The 19,298-nt window shown below is 50.6% G+C and overlaps 7 protein-coding genes across 7 annotated transcripts; 3 read left to right on the forward strand and 4 right to left on the reverse strand.

The window, feature by feature from the left end:
- Positions 1–328: 328 nt before the first annotated feature.
- On the reverse strand, positions 329–1,297 carry HO133_010243 (uncharacterized protein; the record flags this gene model as incomplete). The annotated part of the gene is made up of 1 exon (XM_037301098.1): positions 329–1,297. The coding sequence occupies one exon, from the start codon at positions 1,295–1,297 to the stop codon at positions 329–331; it is 969 nt and encodes a 322-aa protein (XP_037153915.1).
- Positions 1,298–1,499: 202 nt separating this feature from the next.
- On the forward strand, positions 1,500–2,588 carry HO133_010244 (uncharacterized protein; the record flags this gene model as incomplete). Its single annotated transcript, XM_037301099.1, has 1 exon — positions 1,500–2,588. One exon carries the CDS (start codon positions 1,500–1,502, stop codon positions 2,586–2,588), a length of 1,089 nt encoding a protein of 362 aa, XP_037153916.1.
- A 1,060-nt stretch (positions 2,589–3,648) lies between these two features.
- On the forward strand, positions 3,649–4,091 carry HO133_010245 (uncharacterized protein; the record flags this gene model as incomplete). Its single annotated transcript, XM_037301100.1, has 2 exons — positions 3,649–3,829; positions 3,907–4,091. 2 exons carry the CDS (start codon positions 3,649–3,651, stop codon positions 4,089–4,091), a joined length of 366 nt encoding a protein of 121 aa, XP_037153917.1.
- A 1,035-nt stretch (positions 4,092–5,126) lies between these two features.
- Positions 5,127–8,390, reverse strand: HO133_010246 (uncharacterized protein; the record flags this gene model as incomplete). The annotated part of the gene is made up of 8 exons (XM_037301101.1): positions 5,127–5,159; positions 5,213–5,296; positions 5,357–5,507; positions 5,561–5,746; positions 5,796–7,103; positions 7,163–7,276; positions 7,349–7,932; positions 8,001–8,390. The coding sequence occupies 8 exons, from the start codon at positions 8,388–8,390 to the stop codon at positions 5,127–5,129; spliced, it is 2,850 nt and encodes a 949-aa protein (XP_037153918.1).
- A 484-nt stretch (positions 8,391–8,874) lies between these two features.
- HO133_010247 (uncharacterized protein) lies at positions 8,875–14,711 on the forward strand (the record flags this gene model as incomplete). The annotated part of the gene is made up of 10 exons (XM_037301102.1): positions 8,875–9,147; positions 9,271–9,463; positions 9,537–9,944; positions 10,053–10,616; positions 10,664–10,769; positions 10,820–11,086; positions 11,236–11,618; positions 11,674–12,551; positions 13,416–13,790; positions 14,250–14,711. The coding sequence occupies 10 exons, from the start codon at positions 8,875–8,877 to the stop codon at positions 14,709–14,711; spliced, it is 3,909 nt and encodes a 1,302-aa protein (XP_037153919.1).
- Positions 14,712–15,456: 745 nt separating this feature from the next.
- Positions 15,457–17,136, reverse strand: HO133_010248 (uncharacterized protein; the record flags this gene model as incomplete). The annotated part of the gene is made up of 2 exons (XM_037301103.1): positions 15,457–16,882; positions 16,967–17,136. 2 exons carry the CDS (start codon positions 17,134–17,136, stop codon positions 15,457–15,459), a joined length of 1,596 nt encoding a protein of 531 aa, XP_037153920.1.
- Positions 17,137–17,635: 499 nt separating this feature from the next.
- On the reverse strand, positions 17,636–19,273 carry HO133_010249 (uncharacterized protein; the record flags this gene model as incomplete). Its single annotated transcript, XM_037301104.1, has 2 exons — positions 17,636–17,656; positions 17,909–19,273. The coding sequence occupies 2 exons, from the start codon at positions 19,271–19,273 to the stop codon at positions 17,636–17,638; spliced, it is 1,386 nt and encodes a 461-aa protein (XP_037153921.1).
- Between the last annotated feature and the right edge of the window lie 25 nt (positions 19,274–19,298).

A 19,298-nucleotide genomic window follows, 5' to 3' on the forward strand; every position in this document is an offset into this window, starting at 1 on the left:
GCACTCCTGAATACCCGATTGGCTTGGCTTATTACTATTTTGACTGCGAATCCTACCTAAGATATGTAGCAAACGCCTCAAAAATTCCTACTCAATCTCAGCAATGGCGGCCGACTTAGATAGTTTTGCAATCTAGCTAGCAGAGCTTGCAGGCCAATTCCTGTTGAGAGAAGGTATTTGTAACCTTTTTGCGTGAGTCCAACATTGCAGCATGCGGCTCCTCGATGACCCCACGGCTAACACTGTCTACGCAATAACATGTATGGGCATGAACAGCGACACAATCAAATGTTATGAAGTCAAGACAATAATATTGCAATAAGGGTATCTACGCTCTCTCCCGTATCTCACTCCACAACCTGTCAACAACCTGGAAAACGGCCGTCACCACCTTCATGGTCCCCCCGTCAATGCCCACCTCCCCAGCTCTCTGCTGCATCTTATCCGGATGCCACCGCACCCTCTCCTTCTTGAGCACAACCCCAAAATCCACACCCCCAACCCCTGCCACACCTTTGAAGAATTTCTCAACCTCGCCCGCCCCTACATCATCCATGTTCCCACTCTCGACCGGCCAGATGATCTTTCTTTTCCGTTCCTCCCAGCCCGCGAGATACCCCTCCCAAACACCCTTCCACCTATTCCTCTTCCTCCTCTCCTCCCCCCTCCTAAGCGCCCCTTCAACGCCAGCCTGCCATTTCCTCCCCTCCTCATCCTGCGCCTTCTTCCTCTTCCGCTCCTCCCCCCTGCGCCGCCGTTCTTCCAGAATGTGCTCGTGGCTTCTCTCCCACATCTTACTCCGCACATAAGCCGTATACTCTTCGTCATCCATCCTCTCCAGTTTTGGTTTCTCGGGATCATCTGGAGTGTCATCGTTGGGCGATGCGGAAGCCGGGTAGTAATAAGGCGAGTAAGTATGCATAGGCTGGCCGTAGACGCCCTCCCAGAACGCGGCACCCTCGTCGTCGGCAAGGGCGTCGAAGAGGGATTCACGGAATGCGGTGTCCGGACTCATGTATCGTCCTTCCTTTTTAAGGTACTCGTTGTCGTAGGCATCGGGCGGGGTGTGCGGCCGTCGCTTGGAACGGTGGTGGTGGTGGTGGTGGCGGCGGTGATGATGGCGGCGGGTATGTCGGGGATTTTCAGGCGTGGATGAGGGAGGAGAGAGGGACCGTCGTTTGCGAGGGGGCCCTGATGGCGAGGGAGATGGGGATCGTGGGTGTTTGAAGCGGAAGGGTTTGGTGGGGTTGGGGGAGTGTGGGCCGGCGGTGGAGGGTTCCTCTGGCGCGGAGGCCATGGCGAGGAAATTTAGGTGGTAGATGCTTTATCGAAGACGGTTTATGCCACTCATGTTAATATTGCAAACTGAATGTTGTTGCAAATGCAACTGTGAAGTACATAAAAGCCGCTTCGGTTGCAGTTGCCGGATTGGATTCTTGAATTTCGACTTCACTTTCTTCCGCTCGACTCTCCTTCATCAAGCTCCACCAAACATTAAGATGATGTCTAATTTATCTTACGGCCTCAATATAACGAAGAAACCTCCGTTAGGTCAGAGGCCGCCACCAGCAAAGAGGAAGACCATCTTCGACGACGACTCTGGTCCCGAAGATGGACCCGACGACGAAGATGCACCGGAATCCATATCCACCCTAGGCGGTCTTCAACCCTCCTCCAAACCCAAATCTTCAATATCCACTTCCACAGCCCCTCCCTCACGCCCATCCAAACCGTCAAAGATCTCCCAATATGGCGACCTCTCCACAAACCACTCTACTAATAAGCGTTCCAAATCTGCTCAAGCCCTCGACCCCAACATCTACGACTACGACGCCGTCTACGATTCCCTACATGCCAAACCCGCCTCCTCTACATCCAACGCCGACGTCGAGAAGAAACCCAAATACATGGGCAATCTCCTCGCAGCAGCGGAAGTCCGCAAGCGCGACCAACTGCGCGCGAAGGAGAAGATGTTAGCGAAGGAGCGAGAACTGGAGGGGGATGAGTTTGCAGATAAAGAGAAGTTTGTGACTGGCGCCTATAAAAGGCAGCAGGTGGAGATGAGGCGGTTGGAGGAGGAGGAAGTGCAGAAGGAGAAAGACGCAGAGGAGAGAAAGAGGAGGGAGGGTGGGGGGATGAAGGCCTTGTACAAGAACTTGTTGGAGAGGGATGAGATGAAGCATAAGGAGGTCATGAAGGCTGTGGAGGAGGGGAGGGGTCAAGAGGGTCAGGCCGATGGGGAAGAAAAGGAGGCGAAGAAGGGAAAGAGCGAGGCGGAGCTTGCAAAGGAAAAGGGCGCCGTTATCAACGAGGAGGGGCAGGTCGTTGATAAGAGGCAGTTGCTCAGCGCTGGACTCAATGCTGTGTCTGCGCCTAAGCCGAAACCACCGCCAGATCCTCGGTCAAGAGGAAGTGGGCCTGGAGGAGGGCGCGGCGGCAGGGAATCAGCACGGGAAAGGGAGACGCGGAACTTTGAGGAGCAGCTACTTGGCAAACATGGCGCTGACGATAGTAGTGACGACGGGGCAGATCGAGCTTCCAAGAGCCGCAAGTTGGAGGATGAGCTGCTGGGTCTCGGCACGCCATGAGGTAAAACCAATCTTCCCGATCCATTCATTTGTTGAGCACTTCTCATCTACCTTTCATCTTGTATGTTTTGATTGTCTCCAATCCTCGAAGAGGTTGTAAATGCCGGGCCAGGACGGCGTGTACGCTCTCACTCCGTGGCGTATGCGTATCAATATTCGTGCCCAAGATTTACGCAGTTGCCACAGTGCGCTGCGCAGCTGAGTCTGTCACACTTTCTATTTAGCTAAGGATGTCTGTCATTGTCCGAAGGCTTGGTTGCTTTGCTGAAATACGATTTTTACATCTTTGCCCTTAGTGGAATGAAGGAACGTGATGTGTTTATGAGTGATGCCTTCTAGGAGAGTGAAGGCGAGGGAAACTATTACGAGCCAACGAGAAGCTTCGTTGCATTTCTTTCAGTCAATGCAGCCAGAAGGTCCTCGATGTCTTGTGCTTGATGATAGAGCTGATTGTCACAACCACGCCGGAGCGCCCTCTCCAAGGATGCCTGGGGTAGGATGGAGGGTAGACGGTCGGACATTTGTAACGCCTTCGGTCTTCTCCGGAGACTAATACCATGCATCCAGGCAGCCAAGCGACTTGGTCCATATAGAGACCGAAGGCAGCAATATTCGTACCCTGGTTTTTTTTGATGCATTGTTGTTCTTTCCACAATCGTCTCCGTCTCCTTTTTTTTCTCTCGGCTTTCGGCAGAATTTCTACCCGGATTTGAAAGCTACCGTACGCGCGCGACCTCATCTCTCCCGGTCCATTTATTTACATATAACCTCACCCCGCCCAACTTGTCCCAGGAATCCTCAGCAATATATCCCCTACAACCCTGATCTATATACCTCAGCATCGCCTCCAGCTCCACCGTCAGCATGTCTCTCACCCTCACCGTCCCCCAGGACTACGGGTACCGCATCCCTCCCCTCTGACCAACTCCCTCCGCCCAATCTACCCTTCTCTGTCATCCTCCTCAACGATCCTAGACTAACACCTCTCTCTTCTTCTTCTTCCCCCAGCTACGTCCTCGCCACCGCCACCCTTACCACCGTCGTCGCCTGGTTCCACAGCATGAACGTCAGTTCCTACCGCCGAGCCGCCAAAGTCCCCTACCCCAACGCCTACGCCAGCGCCGCCGAGTGCAAAGAGAGCAAGGAGAAATACCTCTTCAATTGCGCCCAGCGCTCGCATGGGAATTACCTGGAGCATCAGCCGCAGATGCTGGTGGGGTTGTTGATCGGCGGGTTGAAATGTACGTGTCGTACCCCGTTGTGCTCTGGAGTGGAGCTGAAGGGGGGAGATGGGCTGATTCGTGTGTGTGTTGGATAGATCCCGTCGTCAGTGCCGCCATCGGTACGGCCTGGTGTGCAAGTAGGGTGGCTTATACGATTGGGTATTGCAGGAAGGATAAGAGCGATGGGAGCGGGAGGCAGATCGGGGTCGCGAGCTCGTTTCTGGAGATGGCGCTCATGGTCATGAGTGGTATGACGGGGTATCAGATGATCACGGGGTAGACGGGATCGGAGGGGACGTCGAAAGGGGACGGGGTGGAGGTGAGAGGGGGGAGGGAAGATGGCTGCAAGATATTCGGATTGCTGCTGATGGCACTGGTAGGGAACTGCTGTCCTACATTGATAGACCTCTTCGGTTACTGCTCCTCTCCTCATCCATGTCCGTTGGCATCACAGGATCGTGACGAGAGAGAACTTTATCTTAGACAGAAACGTCATTAGAGCAAGATTAGATAGCGTAGTGATCACTTCAATTGTAACAATAATGTACGTTACAACATAAACAAGCCTGACGCGTAAATTTCTGCACGGGCAACGTGCCCACAGTGAGAGCCCCGTAGCACTCATCAATGATAGGTTCGGTTCGAAGCTACTCGGGGCGTCCGGGTCTCTCATGACCACGTGGGGTTTCCCGCTTGTTGGGAATCACGCAGGGCCGGTCGGACCAGCTCCGTGCGACCGTTTTCTCTGTCCGTCATGTAGTATTTACACGCTCGACCTGTGCAGCAGCAGGATACAGGATTGCCATTCCCAAACATTGCGATACATGTCCACCAGCATGTTTGAAAGCCCTGAAACTAAGTCTCGACGGGCAAAACTGGTCTCAAAGGATAGATCTTAGACTGATGGTCCTGAATAGTAGTCCTCACGCCTCGGATGAGCTCAAATTGGTTACGTATAGCCTGGGATCGGCCCGTGCACTATTGGTTAGACCTTTCCGGATTCCTCTCATGGTCCAGAAACTGGGGGGCGGATCATTGGGAGCGCTGCGTACAATGTTATTGGGTAGCCGGCAAGGTTACCATGGGCTGCGCTCAAGTGACGGTCCTCTCTGGAGAAGTAGACATGTTTCGAGTAAAGGAAGCGATCGATAATATTAGTAGGCACTCACATATCGTAGGCCCGGATTTCATTTGCCGCCATCTACCACTCATATGTCTTGAATGTCGATAAGATTCTCTAAGAGGAATGGGCCGTGCGTGAGAGGGAATCGTTCATCAGCGACGGGTATGTTAGGCCAGGTATTGAATATGGACTTTAGGGCACGGCAGAGAGCATTGCCCGGATGCGCTACTCATCTCAATCAACGACGATCTGTTACAGTTTTCCTTATTGTTACTGACCTCGATCCAATCATTGTGACCTTTGGCCAGAGCAAATGCTTGCTCGGCTAGATTTCTCTTCTTCGACTGCTGATGGCGAATGCTCTACGCGAATGTCAGCTCCTTCGTTGCAGGTATGAGACCATGATACTGCTCTTAGCCTACCTCCTCTAGAGTATTTTTCACAATATAGCGAACAGTCGTGACATCCTTTTTCTGCCCAATCCTATGCACGCGATCGAAAGCCTGGTCCTCGACCATGGGGTTCCATTGTGGTTCCATGAGGAAGACATGGTTTGCGGCCGTCAGATTCAGCCTTACATTGTCAGTGGAGAAGGCATCTTGCGTAGATTAAGACGCTTCACGTACCCGGTCGAACCACAGCGCAGCGAAATGAGAATGGTACGGATACGAGGTTCCTCGACAAAGCTTTCAAGCGCCAGCTGTCTTTGCTTGGCAAGCATCGTACCATCAACACGAGTGTAGGGTAAGTGGACTTGGTCCAACGCCAGTCCGGCAAGATCCAAGGTGGTAGTCCAAAACGAGAAAACGATACTGGTAGACGAGTGAGAAAGGGGTAAAACTCTGCGGTTTGGGACATTACCTCTTGTCCGTCTCTGGTAAGGCCAAGAGATCTTCTTGGAGTGCCCTCATTTTTACCGGTAATCGGGAGTTGGATTGAATTGCCGGAAGGCCGAATGAGCCGGATGAGCTCACCGTAAAAAGCTCACACGAGCTCTGATGTTGGCATCTTCCATCGCTGGGGCACTTGACTATTTCGGAGAGGGCGAAGCAAGAAGCACAGATGATTTCACCGCATGTAGCTATCCGTGTTTTGGACTCGATGCCATCCGTGCCACCAATTCGCGATTCGTTGTTCTCGTCCCCTTTTGACAAATCTCTATCGCATTTGCAGCACACGGCGGCCCCAGTGGATATCATCCCGTCAAAAACCTCTTGCATCGCGGTAACCTGAGTCTCGAGCGCTCCTATATCGCCTTGGTAGTACGTACCGAGATTGCATATCTGTCTCAGTGAATTGATTTTGGTCAAGATATTAGAGTACGACCCTAAGCTGGTCTGCCCGGCTTGTTGTTCAAGAAACCCCGTAACGCGAATGTTGATGCTGTTATAATGAGTAGCCTCCTCGGCGTCGAAGTCTACTTTATGGGTTCTGTCCGTTCGACTTGGCAGGTCTATTGCCTGTTTGGATCGGCGAAGACATAACGGCGCAAGAATGCTTCTCAAGTTCGAATTGACTGCATTCCGTCTCAACATTGTCGTGAGCGATCTCAGGTCTTGATCTGGGTAGACCCTGAGGAATTTGAGTAAGCTGGCGAGGTCTTCCCATCGATTTTGTATGGGGGTCCCGGTTGAAACCCAGCGTATGTGTCCTCGAAGAGCGCAGATGGCTTTCGCCCTCAAGGTGGTACCTACACGGATCTCATGGGCTAGATAGCTTGCGTTAGCCTGTTCTATGGTCTGGAGACACAGTGGCTTGCCTTCATCCAAGACGATCCGGCGCCAATTAATGGAAAAAAGGGGCCTCGGTCCCTTCTCGAGGCTCTTCCATTCGGTAGCGACCACTTCGTAGGTTGTAATCACTATGTCGTGCGCAAGCATCGAGCTCATATCTTCCGAGCGTTTTCGTCCATGATATAGCCAATGGCGAAGGGTTCCTGGATGAAGATGTCTCCTTAACTCCTCTTCCCATGTTCGAAGCAGGGACGGCGGTACGACTAGAAGTGTAGGAGATAATTCTAGCGAGCCCATATTGTGATGCGGCCAATCGGTCGCCAATAAGCTGATTATACTCAAGGATTTGCCTAGTCCCATTGAGTCCGCTAAGACTCCTCCTCGGACTTCAACCGGGCGGATGTCGCAGACCTCTCCTGTCGCTGTGTTCAAATGCCTTGAACCTGGTTAGCTTCCTATCTAAAGGCCAATGGGCAAGATCAGGTAAGCGCCTACTTAGTGATGCTATCACTCTCGTCAAAAATAGCTCTCCACTGTTCCTGCTGTTTGATGAACGGCCGCATACCCCGTTCCCTCATAAGCATGAATGATAATGCTCGCTTTTGATGACTACCTACGATCAGCAAAGAGTTTTGGCATCTACAATCAGACTTTGAATATCGCCATTGTGGAGAAACAGACCTATAAAGAGAGGACTTCACCGCAGCTGGCGCCCCCGTCTCTGGGTTAGAGTCCTCGGTCTCTAGCACGGCAGATGGATCAGCACCTCGTGTCATGGTCTCCACCTGGGAAAGCGGTAAATCCCCTTGGAGCTTGAAGGTCATCTGTGGATCCTTGTTTCTCCCAACGAGGCTTTGAGGGTTACAATATGGAACGTCACGATCGCAACACAAGGGAGATTGCAGATATTCCGAACACCGTGACAGGAAATTGCCAGTCGATTCAAACATATCCATGGATCCATACACGATTACAGAAAGGGTTGGAAATCTAGCTTGCAGCCGTTCTGGCTTTCGGCCTGTTGGTTTTGATAGCCTAGTCCAAGCATGTCGGGAAGGCGATGGAACGAAGAGTGCTTGCAATTCAATGCTCTCTCCATCGTAAAGAACTCTAATCAATTTGGAGTGACGCGGATTGAGTCTGCCAACAACCGTTCCACATGACTTTTGGAGTTGTAAAGCCTCGGAACCCGTATCCAGATAGACCGGAAAGCTAGCGGTGTCCAAAGAGTTGGATTTCAGTTGGTGAACAGGAATGTTATCAAGCTGGACACTTCTGAGTCATTGTTCTGCCAGGATTATACCGCGGAGCCTTCTCAAGGAGTAGAACGTACCATGCCAAAGCACACCTGGTCGGTAGGGTCTCTGTTGGAGAGCCCATCATTGCTGTCAGACGCGGTTCCAGCAGCAGCAGACAAAGCCAAAGGCAAGGAGCTTATGTTGCCTTCAGGCCTTATTGTACCTCGATGATCCAATCTCGTGTACTGGGTGGATTGGTGGTCCACAGTCAAGTGATGGTGCGTTTCGTATGTCGAGATGGATGGATTGATGTTTCCCGCTTCCTCAAGGTTCAACCTCGGCAGCACTTGAGTGTAGACGCCATGATCACGACCTTCATCAAGTGTGCGATCTTGAGAAGAGCTGTATGATATGATTCGAGATTGAAAGGTAGACTCTAGGCGGATTCTTTTGCGCGGCCAATGGTCAGGCTCCCTGGAATCCATCCTCTGAGGCTCCCGTGAGTGTTGTGACGGCAGACCTACTTACAAAACATCTACTCTATCAATAAAGCAGGCACTTTCCACACATGAATCATCATAGGTACTCCGGAGTACCATGAGAGCTTTCAAAGAATTCCGCGCAGTGTTCGGTTCGCCACCATCCAACTTCGATTGGCTGGGAAGCAACCGGAAATGTGTCAGCGCATAGCCCCAGGGGCAACGCCCTGCAGCCGTGGGGCGACTGTAGCCTTGGGCCACAGCCCTGCAACCTGTACCAGGCACACTTCGCTCAGACACTTGCTGTGTTCACTTGAAAAAATAGCGACAAGAGATAGATCGTTCATGCCGTTACAAAAGCGAGAATGGATGCGAGCGACTTATCATTTTCCAAGTTCATCATAACTATCTGCATCCTTTGCGAAGAATTTCTTGGCGTGTCCTCGGCCTCGCCGACTGGGACTGACTTCACATACTCGCTGGGTTCGCGATGGCCTCAGCATCCACTATCACGCCACCTGTGGCATTCAATACCGCATTCGAACGTTTGAAGGAGATCGTGAGCAAAGATGATGCGCGGTCTTTCAATTCAACTAGGATGGAGGATGTTTGGACGACTGCGAGGGACATTGAACGCCACCTCGAGTCACGTAGATCCCTTCGAGGCTTCCATCGCATACAGCCATTCTTGGCTGGCATCGAACAGTACTCGAAGGTGGTGGAGGTCCTCTGTCAGGGAACACCCTATTTGCCATACATATGGGTAAATCGTCCCAAACCCATCATCTATCAAGCTGACTCCAACCCAGGCGCCCATTAAGCTTCTACTACAGGTCAGAGAAATAAATATTCCAGCGTCTCTCAGATGGCTCTAATGCTACTATAGATCGCTCAAGACCACATCTCAGCTCTAGAGAAACTCATTGATGCCTACGCGATGATCGGAGAGGCAATGCCGCGTTTTGATAGACTCTCTACCGCATTCAGAGATGACCCAGAATTTCAGCAGGTCATGGGTCACTTCTATGGGGATATCCTAGAATTTCATCGAAGAGCATACATGTTCTTCCGTCGGCGTTGTTAGTGAGAAGTCATCCCCTTTACCTGTAGAGTACTGGTGGTGTACTAATTGACTGTCCGTTACCGAAATAGCGTGGAAATCGGTTTTTGACCCTTTGTGGAGGTCTTTCAACCTCCGGTTTAATGGGATACTGGAAAGTCTCAGGAAGCACCGGGATTTGATTGACCAGGAGGCCAATGCGATCAATATTGCCGAAGCTAAAACCTGGAGGACCATGCAACTAGATCAAATTAGGCAATGGCGCGCTGAACGTGCCCACGATATAGACAGAACAGAACGAGAAAGATTGGCCTCACAGACCAGAGAGGCAGTCGCATGGTTTGGTGCAAGCGAAGACCAGGAAGACTATTATACGAAGTATTCCAGATCATGCAATGGTACGGACGGTCATTGGGCTCTGGAAAACCCCATCGTTGTCTCCTGGTTGGATCAAAATCGCGATAACTCAGTGCTTTGGCTTAACGGGAAACCTGGAGCAGGTGAGAGAGTCCTACCGCAGTTTAGCGCATTTCTAGGTAGCGAAAATCATGTTGATCATCCATCTCGTATCTATTAATACACTATTCCCACACTGATTCTGAATGCAGGTAAAAGCGTTATATGCTCCAAGCTCATAGAACACATCCAAGAAAAGATGAAGACCGTTGCCATTTTTTACTTCTTCACTCATAATCAGACTTTTCGGAACCATGCGACGGAGGTTCTCCGTAGCTTTGCGACCCAATTGTTAGCAGCGAGTACTGGCCTTGCGCCTTATATACTGGAGACTTTTGCGAACAATGGCCAGAGAGCCACGAAGAAAAGTTTGGCGATAATACTTGAGAAGATGATCGCCTCACTGCAAAACATTCGAATTGTCGTTGATGGGCTCGATGAATGTCCACAGGATGAGCAAGATGAAGTCATAGAGGATCTGCTGAGAATCCGGGGTCCAGTACCAGGGGCGTGTAAAGTCTTGCTTTCGAGCAGGAAACACCGCACTATATCCAGATTGTTGCAATCAAAACCTACCGTCCGGCTCGACGACAACGCTGAGAACGTCAATGCTACTATTGCGTCCTTCGTTCAGCCCCGGCTTCAGTATCTACGGAATAAATTCGGTTCCAATATCATCGACGAGCTAGGACGCCAGTTGTTAGCTAAGGCTAACGGTTGGTCCTTCCCAACCCATTCATGGCCAAATTGTAATCTCTTCTAGGGATGTTCCTCTGGGTAAAATTGATAATGTTCACCTTGGAGGACCTACATTTTGAGTCAGACGTACGGGAGGCTATTGAAACTCTCCCAGAGGACCTAGAAGCTGTGTATATCCGCCGACTGTTTGAGTGGCTCAGACGCAGCTGATTATTCTAAGGTACAAGAGAATATTCCCACGGATCTGCGGCGACGGGAGGACACCCAACCAACGCACTACCATCCGGATTCTACAATGGCTACTGGTGGCTCAGCGTCCGCTGAAAAGATATGAATTGGAGAGCGGAATTGTCCTAGACGAACGAGTATCACAAATCACGACAGCAACTAGACCTCGAGGTGACGTGCTGAGTCTCTGCCACCCCCTTCTCGACACGGAAGATGATCTTGGAGGTCCTATTAGTTTCATTCATTTCACTGCTCAAGAGTCAGTGCTTATCGGCTCCTCACTGGGCCGGAAACACTGCTAATTGTTGCTTGAAGGTACCTACGAAAGTCTGAAATATCTCCATTCTTCCAATTTCAACGAGCCCAGCTCACCGTATCGCTATCTTGTGTTCTTTACTTATCATCTAGTCTTGACATGTTTGATCCTCGGGTTTCGGATGATAAAATGCGGTCAGATATTGCCCAGGGCTTTCACGACCTACATCTATACGCAAATGACCATTGGCTTGATCATCTACGAGAGTTGGTAGATTCATCGGCAGGTTCTCGTCTTGGCGAGCCGAACTTGATAGCCTTGCACCAAGCTCTTGAGCGACTTACAGTCATGCACAACGAGCTGGCGGCTACAAAAAGGTGGATGATCCGAGACGAAAATCATCTGTCACATTCACCCACGGAGGACATTTGGCACCCTCTGCAAATCTCGCCTGCCGCTAGGACTTTGCTTGATAGAACACTAGTCTACCGAAAGGACACCTCTGTGAACGATGGCTTGACCGCAGGATCTCATCGTAAGTCTCTGACACCACAACATCTGCATTCGTTCGATACTGAGCTTCCACACAGCGGACTCGCACACCCATCCAGATCCCACGCTATTCTCCATGATTCGAAGGCGGTATCAGACTGTTGTGGAAGAGATCTTGGAAAGTGAGCATGTTGCCAACACAAGCTTGTACGACTTCAAAGTAAGGCATAGTTCTGGTACTTTTCTCTGCCGCTATTGCAAATGTCCAAGAGCTGCACAAGGATTCAACACCCCGGAACTTCGCCAGAAACACGAAGAAAGCCATGCTCCCAGGTTCCAGTGTGCAGATGCGGCATGTGGATTCTTCGGCTTCACTTTTAATACTCGAGCCGCTATGAAGAGACATGTTGCCCAGTACCATGACGAAGAGAATACGGCTTCTGTGCCCGATTGCCTTACCAAGAGGCCGCGCGACTCACACGCACACAGGTCTCTCTTCTCTCTCACTGAGGTAAAGACAAAGAGGAGAGTTGAGACCTTTGAAGACTTCATAGCCAGCAATGCACAGATGGATGCGCAGCAACAAGCCCAACAACAGCCGCAAGAGACCGTCGTGTCATCGCAAAGGAGTGCTTTGTCGGATGTCATCCAAATGGCCAATACCGGGCATTTGACCGCGAAGTCTGCCTCGCCAGCCGCAGATGGTTATAGACAACTGTCGCCATTCCGTCCAAGCTCACAATTTGCTGAATCTCAGGCCGTCCATTCTGTCTCGGCCGCTGCATTGCAGCAGTGGCAGCAGGAAAATGGAGCACATGCCCAAGCGTACGCGCAGCAGCAATCATCGAGGCATGATTACCCAAAGCACCTCATCAGACAACTCAACTATTGGAATGGCGATTTTGACAAGACGACTTTCGACTGGATCAAGAGTCATCGCGTCGCCGACTCAGGACTTACCTTTCCACTGGCGACAGTACGCAGCTTCAGTACCTGGAAGCAGCAACAGCCCTATTGAAACATCAAGATCTTGAAAGAATGGCTAACGTCAGAGCCTTGATTGAGCAAGGCTACCGCAGTGAGCCTCTCCATCAACCGGATACCGTGACTCCGAAGCAAACATCGGAGTATCGTCTGTTCCAGGACAAAGATTCTGAGCGAATGGCGAGCGCACGCAACGTCCTTTAACACGGAAGTCGCAGTGAGCATACGCATCAACCGGATACCATGAGTCCAGAACCAGTGTCAGAACTCCGTCTTGAGATGGGACAACTGCAGTACCAGGGTCTACTCTATCAAACAGACCAAGTGCGCGCGATGGCGAAATTGGGACAGGAAAACATCATCATCGACCGGCGCGGCTGCCAGGATAACACTCAGCGCCGGGAGAATCCTGCTGCGTTTCGGCGGAGGATTGAATATTTAACAAAGATCCTAAATATGGACCTGAGACCGCTAGGTATCTCGATTTTATACTATATCGGCTATTTGGACTAAAACATCAGTATCACAGGCTATACCTTCCGTATACCGCAAGATACTTAACCCAGTCACACCCCTATAACGCTTCATGAAGTCTTGACACGTGTAACTAAGCCGAATAATAACCCAGACCTGGGGGAACGTTGCGACTTGGCTAAGGCCCTTATTTTTACTATCTTCGGATTTCACACTGTTGGCTGGATACATAAGAACATTAACCCTGAGAACATTTTATTCTGGCCGAAATCGAACACGAGAAATGAGCCTGGCTTCCGAAACCCTTACCTTATGGGATTTGACATTTCGCGACCCCATCAACCAGGCGAAGTATAAGGAAAAGCCTCTATCTCGCCCATAGGATGATCTCTATCGCCATCCGGATTACAAAGGCCCAGACGCCCAATCATTCCAGCCACCCTTCGATATATACAGCATGGGCGTCATGCTTTACGAGATCGGCTTATGGCGCAATGTTGCCCAACAGAAGCAATCCAGCGGCCCGCGACCTTCTCTTCAGACACATAGGTCGGATCCACATTTCATTGAGAAAATTGTTACGAGTGGTCCGATCACGGACCTGAACCGGTATACCGGCATAAGGTATGGTGATGCTGTTAAAGTATGCTTGAGTAGGGATTTCGATGCGTACTGGGGAAAGCAGGGGAGCGACGGGCAGAAACAGCGGCGGAGTTATTTGGGCCAGGTCCAGACGAAAGTTGTAGATGCGATTGCTGTATGTAATGCATAGTCCAATGCCACGGTCGTTTCAGCGATATCTAAGCCTCAGGTCCCTTGCGCTTTAGCAGCGCTGTCAAGGGTTTTCCAGGCGTCAAGGGGAAGGAATCTTGGAATGGCTGTCAGGGAGAGACTTTGTCTCGTTGGAAATTGTGTCTGAGACGCTTGCGATCTTTGGCTCCGGCTATCTCAAATGAAGAGGGTCGGCGAAAGCTGACTCCTGCGCCATGACTTACTGCGCTTAGAGGCGCATGATGCCGGATCCGACTGCCCGACATAATTAGAGTACTTTGCGCATCTGCTGCCTGTGAGCCTGTCTCGCGGGTCGCATATGGCGCGTGTGCGCTCAGTACTCGGTCCCATCGGTGTCACCATGTTACGGATGTCTAGCATTCAGCGCTATTATAAGTACGATATCATCAGCTAGCTGCCCGATGACTAATGTTCTGGGATTTAGATGTGGTCTTCATCAAACAGCGTTCTTCCGTTGGTATATGCCACTTCGGGCATTGCATTCTCTCTTCCCCTCTCGATCCCAATCTTCCAGAACTCAACTTACACCAACAATCACCTCAACGGGACATTTGCGAGCCTGACAGCAAATCAACCATACTGCAGCTTAGCTTACGGTCGTGACATGAAAGAGGACAGTTGCCGCAATGCCTGGGACAAAATCGATCGCGTCTCCACAACGGTCGAAAAGTTTGTCCCTCGAAATCGAGCTTCAATCGACAACGTGCCAATACCCATTCGTTATCTGAGCGACGATGGAATCTGTGCCATTGATCTCCTTTTCAACAAAGACTCCATCGAAGATTTCAGCACCGCTCGTGCAATCTCGGCGCATGCTGAGATGATCCTTGACCACTGTGTGCTCCAACGACAAAGGGGTGGTAGGATTGCTTCTTTCGGTCGGTAATCCCTACGTTTTATGGCATTGAAATACTGTTCAGAGCTCGTAGCTGATCGTCATTCACGCGGCGACGTCTACATGATGAGATGAAAGATCTGTTACCTCAGGTCGTGCTGTAAGCTGACAGGTGCCGTACCTTTTATGCTAGGTCGTCTCGGTGATCTCATGATTTACATCAGGAGTTACGAGCCTTCCCTCGACTGCGATCCTAGACCATCCAAGGCCTCTTCCCAAAGAACTTGTCAGGATGCGCTTTTCGACACGCCTGCGGGTACAGGACATAGAACATTCGGTACGAACCGTTTGGACCCAAAAGTCACATATCTACTTCCAAGAGAATTCAATCTTGGTAAGCTACATTCCCATTGAAAATTGTTCCTATAACTCGTAACCGCAACTTTCTTCTGTACTGATACGAGCAATGTCTTCGGTGTTGATAAAAATTAAAGCTTTTCCCACATGGTGCCATGCATATCTTAACTTTCTCTACACCTTTCCTCTCCAACAGAGCGTCATTTTACGCTCGCGCTACGTGAGTTACGTCAAGAAAGATTGTTGGATGTGATGGAGGATTAAGGATTGAGTAGCTATGGAGTGGTATGTAGGCTACTTATATACCATGTGAAGCCTATGCTAATTTGCCACCTGCGGAGTAGCTATAACACATAGTGCAGTAGCAGATTCCAAGAAAGATGTTGACCAGTGCGAGTCCCAAGAGGAAATCTTGAAAGCAGGTTTCGAGCCTTAAGTACTATGGATGGTGCGCTATCTGTTCGTCGATGACTGAGAGCAACTCCTGCGTCACATCAATGTTTCTCGTCTCTGACCACTCCAGGAAATCTCTCGCATCTGTCGGAACCACCTTCCAGATCTTCAATCCCTCTTTGACCGAGACCAGCAAATACGGATGAGCGCCGCGCCCCACAAAGCCAACCCTTCTAGCCTCGCCATTAAAGATAACCACAGGCCTCATAGTAACGTCCCCGTTGCTGCTATATAGCACAAGATGGAAAGAGTCTTCTTCGAAGAAGGTACAACTGGCATGCCATCTCTCCTCGTTTCGAACATCCTCACATTGGAATTGCCTTGTGCAGTGCGGCTCTGAGGCAAAGGGTGCCGTGAGATGGAGTGGGTAGAGGGGATGTACGAAACGCAATCGGTGGTCGATAGTCCTTCGTAGATGTTCGAGCCCCATCTGGCCGAATTTCGTTAGACTTTGGGTTTGGAGTTGCAGAATATTGGCCATGGCCTCATCAAGGTCGTCGGAGACACCATCCGAGAAACCGTAAACGACGAGCGCGGTGATGAGCTGTAAGATAACCCACTGGTGGAGAGGCGTACAAGGCTTGTTGTGATGTTTGATGACTATCCAACAAAACTCATACAACGGCCAGAACAGAGTCTCTTTGTCACCTATAGACATGCTGGCGGGGTCCTCCCACATCGACCACAGCTCCATGAACAACAATTCAACATCCGAGTCTACTGGGTAGGCACCATGGTCCAAGGATCTGATGTGGGAGACGAGGATTCTGGGGACGTCGTGTACCCGTAGAATCGCCAGCGGCTTCTTGTTGTAGAACCGACTCCTTTCGAAGTCGACGATGGCCTTGGACTTCCCGTATAGGAACTGAATGCGAGAGTGAATATTGTATTGCGACAGGGTGAACCTGGGGAAGTCTGATGAAGCATGCGTTCGAAGGTCAGACATGCCATACTCTAAAGCCTGCTGGCTGCCTTGAAGCTCAGATTTATCGGATTGCAGGTCATCCAATGACTTTTCGAGAATCTGAGATGCGCGGAACACGTCATCCAGGCGGTTTTGGAGATTTTCCGCTTTGCTTTGAAGACTTCGTTCCTTACACCTGAAGTCCAATTCGAGCTGGGTGATATGCAAACCGAGTTGGACAATCTCAACCTGGCCTTCTCCTATCTGAGTTTGGAGAACGGCTATCGTGTCGTCCTTTTCATGTGTCTTGGTATCGCAGAAGGCTTTCAAAACCTGGTTCTGCTTGGTGGCTTCTTCCAGCCTGCGGGTCAGATCGTCAAACTTGTCGTCTGCAGTCGTGGCTCCGAAGAGCTCCAGGACCTTCTGCCCGACAGCAGATTTTGCAAAAATTTGGCGGTGTATTTCGGCGATGTTGGAACCAATGGCCCGGGATTTGAATTTGAGACGTCTGATTATCATTTAGCATGGTAACTTTGCGGGCTTCGAAGTAGGAAGTGATGGAAAAAACGTAGTGGTTGACAGGGAAACATACGAACGGAAAACGTAGTCGTTGTCCTCCTTCTCACCGCTTTTTTGTACCGGCTTGCTCGACTTGATCTGCTCGTCCTGCGCAGCACGAACGATCGATATGTTCGTCATTGTGCTCTCACCCTTCAGATTCTTCAATAGATGCGTGTCTTGTTTTTCCCGTCTCAGAGGCATGATGTGGACAAGAAACGTCTAAGAGCGTTTGGACCGCCTGGTGTGCTCGTAGAGTCAGTAAACAAGATCTTTACTCGCAACGACACGGAAGGTTGGTAAAGATCGTATGGTCTGTGCTGTCTAGAAGAGACTTGGGAAGCAACGAGAAAGAACGTAGTATATTGTACGACAGAGAGTTGTTGTGGTAAGGTGAAGGAGGTGATTAGAAAGTGAGTTTCTGTCTCTCCAATCCCGGATGACGGAATCCCTCCTGAGAATGGCCTAGCGGTTGAAATCGTTGGGTAGCTCAGATCGAAGGGTTGATTCAGATCGAGAGTATGCAATACATCGGTGCAAAAGCCGGTCTATGAAATGGAAAGTAGAATTAACGTGTTTTCGTGAATTCTCCGCCTGTATATCAGACATTCAGTGGGAAAGGCAGTGCGCAAGGGTGTGACAATGCATGTTGTTGGAGTAAAAGTATGACTTGTTGATGATGGTTTTGCTTCGCAGGCTACGTTTAATTGTCAAGCGTAATCAGCTATATTGATTGGTATACATGCAATATACATGAAATAAGCCCAGCTTCCTAATGAACATCATTTACCCAGTAAGAACGGTGACCAGGACCCAGGTCGTGCCGTTTGTCGTGCCGGGAAGAGGGCAACAATGGCAGCAACACCAACATATTTTGGCTCTCCAGAATACAGCAAAGCTGCCCACGAGACTCGCAACACAAGCAAGCATGATAGCAATCTTTGCCCCCATCTGCATTCCTTTCCCATTCACAGACCCGTTGTCGATCATGACGCGCGAGCTCATGCCAGTGACATTGTATATCGGATAGTTTCAACTGATCCACCTTTGGGCGGAGATGACTCTTTTTCCGTCCCTCAGCCCACTTCAAATAATCCTTGATCAGCTCTTGGAGGTCTCCGGACACGCCAGGGGCCCATCTTCCTTGTTCCACATCCTGTGCGTCAATGCGAACACAGCCAATGGTGGTTGCATCCCGCGGATAGGATGCGTGAGTCGTGACAACCATAGGCCGTTGAAGGGAAGGTTCAGAGACAAGGGATACTTCGCTTGGAGAACGTGACTGTGTACTGTCACTGTCGATCGAGGCTCGACTCCCTTGGCCTTTCGACGCACGCTTACCGATAACCCTTTTCTTGGAGACGAGGTTGTCGGGGGAGAACGCGGCGAGAGATGTGCGCCTAGCTGGCGTGGTGGTATGTCCCGGAAAGGGAGGTGGTGAGTTTGGCTCATTCGAGTATTGAAAACGTTGGATGCTGAGGTCATCGTCGCGGGTGCTTAGCTGCATTGCATCGTGGGCAGACTGCTGGAGGTTGATGCTGAGCTGGGTGTTTCGTGCTCGGAGCAGCTCTATGTCTTCGAAAGCCTGCTGGAACCGGGTGTCGAGATCGGTGTTCCGTACTTTGAGCAGCTCTCCGTCTTTGGAGGTCTGCTGGAGTCGGGCGTCGAGCTCAGTGTTTCGTACTCGGAGCAACTCTGTGTCTTCGGAAGCCTGCTGAAGTCGGGCGCTGAGCATCGTGGACAGCTCTGCATCGTGCGATTGCTGCTTGCGGAGCTCAAGCCTCTCTGTTTTCAACTCAGATAGAACAGTGATGGTCTGGTCCAATTGGTTGAGGAGCTCATTGTTAAATGACGAGAACGACTCTGCAGCGATGGAATATTGGGAGAGCTGATGGTGGAGCTCGGCGTTACAGATTCTCAGCTCGTGCGCATCGGAGGAATCCTGGGTGACCTGGTTGCGCAATTTAGTCCTTTCTTGTGTGGACTGCTCTGCAAGAGCGGACAGCTGATTGCGGAGTTGAAGGACTTTATGGTTGGACTGCTCTTCGAAGGTGGAGAGCTGGTTGCGCACTTCGAGCGTTTGCTGTTTGTACTCTTCTTCACTTGTTCTCAGCTTCTCTGCCACAGTGGAAGCTTGATCCAGCTGATTCTTCAGTTGAAAGTTTTCGAGATCCTTTGTAGCAATCCTCGCGTTGAGATCGACAACGGAGGTCTGTAGGAACTCAAACCGGTGATCTAGTGCCAGGCGAAGTTCCTTCTCATAGTGTTCGACTGTCGTCTTTTGATTATTGGTCAGCTGCTCGATGATTTCTGGGAATTGCTTCTCGAGTTTGTCCCGCATGTGTTCGTTAGTGCTCGCAAACAGT

This window comes from Letharia lupina, assembly GCF_014066315.1.
Source record: "Letharia lupina isolate WasteWater1 chromosome Unknown contig_8, whole genome shotgun sequence".
NCBI lineage: Eukaryota > Fungi > Ascomycota > Lecanoromycetes > Lecanorales > Parmeliaceae > Letharia > Letharia lupina.